Source organism: Loxodonta africana, chromosome 3 (genome assembly GCF_030014295.1).
Source record: "Loxodonta africana isolate mLoxAfr1 chromosome 3, mLoxAfr1.hap2, whole genome shotgun sequence".
In the NCBI taxonomy this organism is placed as follows: Eukaryota; Metazoa; Chordata; class Mammalia; order Proboscidea; family Elephantidae; genus Loxodonta; species Loxodonta africana.
In genome coordinates this window covers 29037706-29039901 of record NC_087344.1, presented here as the reverse complement: position 1 = coordinate 29039901, position 2196 = coordinate 29037706, and the positions used below count along the sequence as shown (strand labels likewise).

Sequence of the window (2196 nt, the reverse complement as noted above, 5' to 3'; positions counted from 1 at the left end):
TTTACAAGAAGAAAGAAGACACAGAGACACAGAGAGAAGAAAGCCACACGAAGATGGAGGCAGAGATTGGAGTGCCGTGTCTACAAGCCAAGGAACACAAGAATTGCTGGCCACAACCAGAAACTAGGAGAGAGTCTTCAGAAGGAACCAATCCTACTGATACCTTGATTTTGAACTTCTGGCCTCCTAAGCTGTGAGAGAATAAATTTCTGTTGTTTGTGGAGCTACCCAGTCTGTGGTAATTTGTCAGCTAGAAAAAATTATCTAGGTAATTTGGCATCCCTAGGAAACTAATACACCTGGAAACTTGTTAAAATGCGGATTCAGATTCAATACGGGCAGTCTACTGAGTCTGCATTTCTAACAATCTTCCAGGTGAGGCTGATGCTGCTAGTCATGGATCACACTCTGAAGAGCAAGCAAGTAGATGATTCTATCTCAGAGATATGTATGAAGAGTTCTGGCTTTGTGAGTTAGATTATGATTAGGGATTAGATTGCTAAATTGGAAGGAGAGATCAAGGCTGAAAGAACGGCTACATTTTTAATCCTCTGAGTATTCACCTGAACCTGGTCTATTGACAAAATAGAGGTCTTTATTTATTTTATGTGTCAAATATAATGCTTGTATTTACATTTATTTATGTAAAATTTATACTCTGTAGTAGTGCGGCTGGTTGATGATGCCTAATTTTGTTTGTAAACTATTGTTCTTCTTGTTGCTTTCTTGACAGTCACACCAGCTACATGGAACCAGGAAACCACACAGAGGTTTTAGATTTTATTCTTCTTGGACTCTCAGAAGTGGAAGAACTTCAATCTCTTTTTCTTGGGCTTTTCCTGTCAATGTACTTGGTCACATTTATTGGGAACCTTCTCATCATCTTGGCCACCATCACTAGCTCCCATCTCCACACTCCCATGTACTTCTTCCTAGCCAACTTTTCCTTTGTAGATATATGTTTCACCTCCACCACTATCCCAAAGATGCTGCTGAATATCCACACCCATAACAAAACCATCACTTATCAAGGTTGCCTTTCCCAAATGTATTTTTTCATGCTTTTTGCAGAGTTGGATGTTTTTCTCCTTTCTATAATGGCTTATGACCGGTTTGTGGCCATCTGTCACCCACTGCACTACACAGTCATCATGAATCCCAGACTCTGTGTTTTGTTGCTGCTGTTGTCTTGGATATTGAGTGTTCTGGGCTCTCTGCTACGTGGTTTACTGGTGTTGAGACTGTCCTTCTGTACTAAGTTGGAGATTCCCCACTTCTTCTGTGAAATCAATCAGGTTATCCAGCTTGCCTGTTCTGACACCCTTCTCAATATCATAGAGATGTATTTTGCTACTGTGGTGATGGGCATTATTCCTCTCATTGGTGTCATATTTTCTTATTCTCAGATTGTCTCTTCCATTCGGAGAATTACATCAGCAAGGGGAAAGTATAAGGCATTTTCCACCTGTGGGTCTCACCTTTCAGTTGTTTCTTTGTTTTATGGAACAGCTCTTGGAGTCTACCTCAGTTCTGCCACTACCCAAAATTCCAGAGCAGTTGCAGTAGCCTCAGTGATGTACACCATAGTAACACCCATGCTGAATCCCTTTATCTACAGCCTGAGAAACAAGGATATAAAAAGGGCCTTGAAAAGTCTTGTAGGGGCTATCACTTTAAATGAATGACAAAAATATTTCCCTTGGGGCTGGACAAGAATCCACAAGTATCTGTGGACCAGATTGGCATTCAGAAAATTGTGATTTTTGTGTGTGTGTGAGCTGTCTCTGACTCCCCAGACATTTCTGGCATTTTATATTTTATTTTCCTAAAAATAATTTCCAACTTTGGAACAGAACTAATTTGACAGTATCCACTTGCTTCAAGTGGTAACGATTATTTCTAAAAATATACCATTTTCAAATTCATTTTCTCTTTCTTGGCAAAATTATGATGAGGTACAAAAATCTTGGAGATAATAAAGACTTGGAACTTAAACTTTTGTTCATGCCTTACTGTTTATTAGAATGGTGAGGTTTCTTTTATTAGACATGGGTCAGCTTTTCCTTTCTGTATTCCTGTCTTCCCACCATTTTTTATAATTTAGACCGTAATACACTTAATTATTTTATAAGTGTCGGAGACATTTTTGTTCCCTCACTGAGAACTTTTTCTGTTATTCATCATTGACTGGTATGA

General features: G+C 39.0%; 1 protein-coding gene across 1 annotated transcript; it reads left to right on the top strand.

The window, feature by feature from the left end:
- Positions 1–504: 504 nt before the first annotated feature.
- LOC100670626 (olfactory receptor 7A10-like) lies at positions 505–1685 on the top strand. Its single transcript, XM_003413318.3, has one exon. It carries the CDS (start codon positions 747–749, stop codon positions 1683–1685), a length of 939 nt encoding a protein of 312 aa, XP_003413366.2. The 5' UTR covers positions 505–746.
- Positions 1686–2196: the final 511 nt, after the last annotated feature.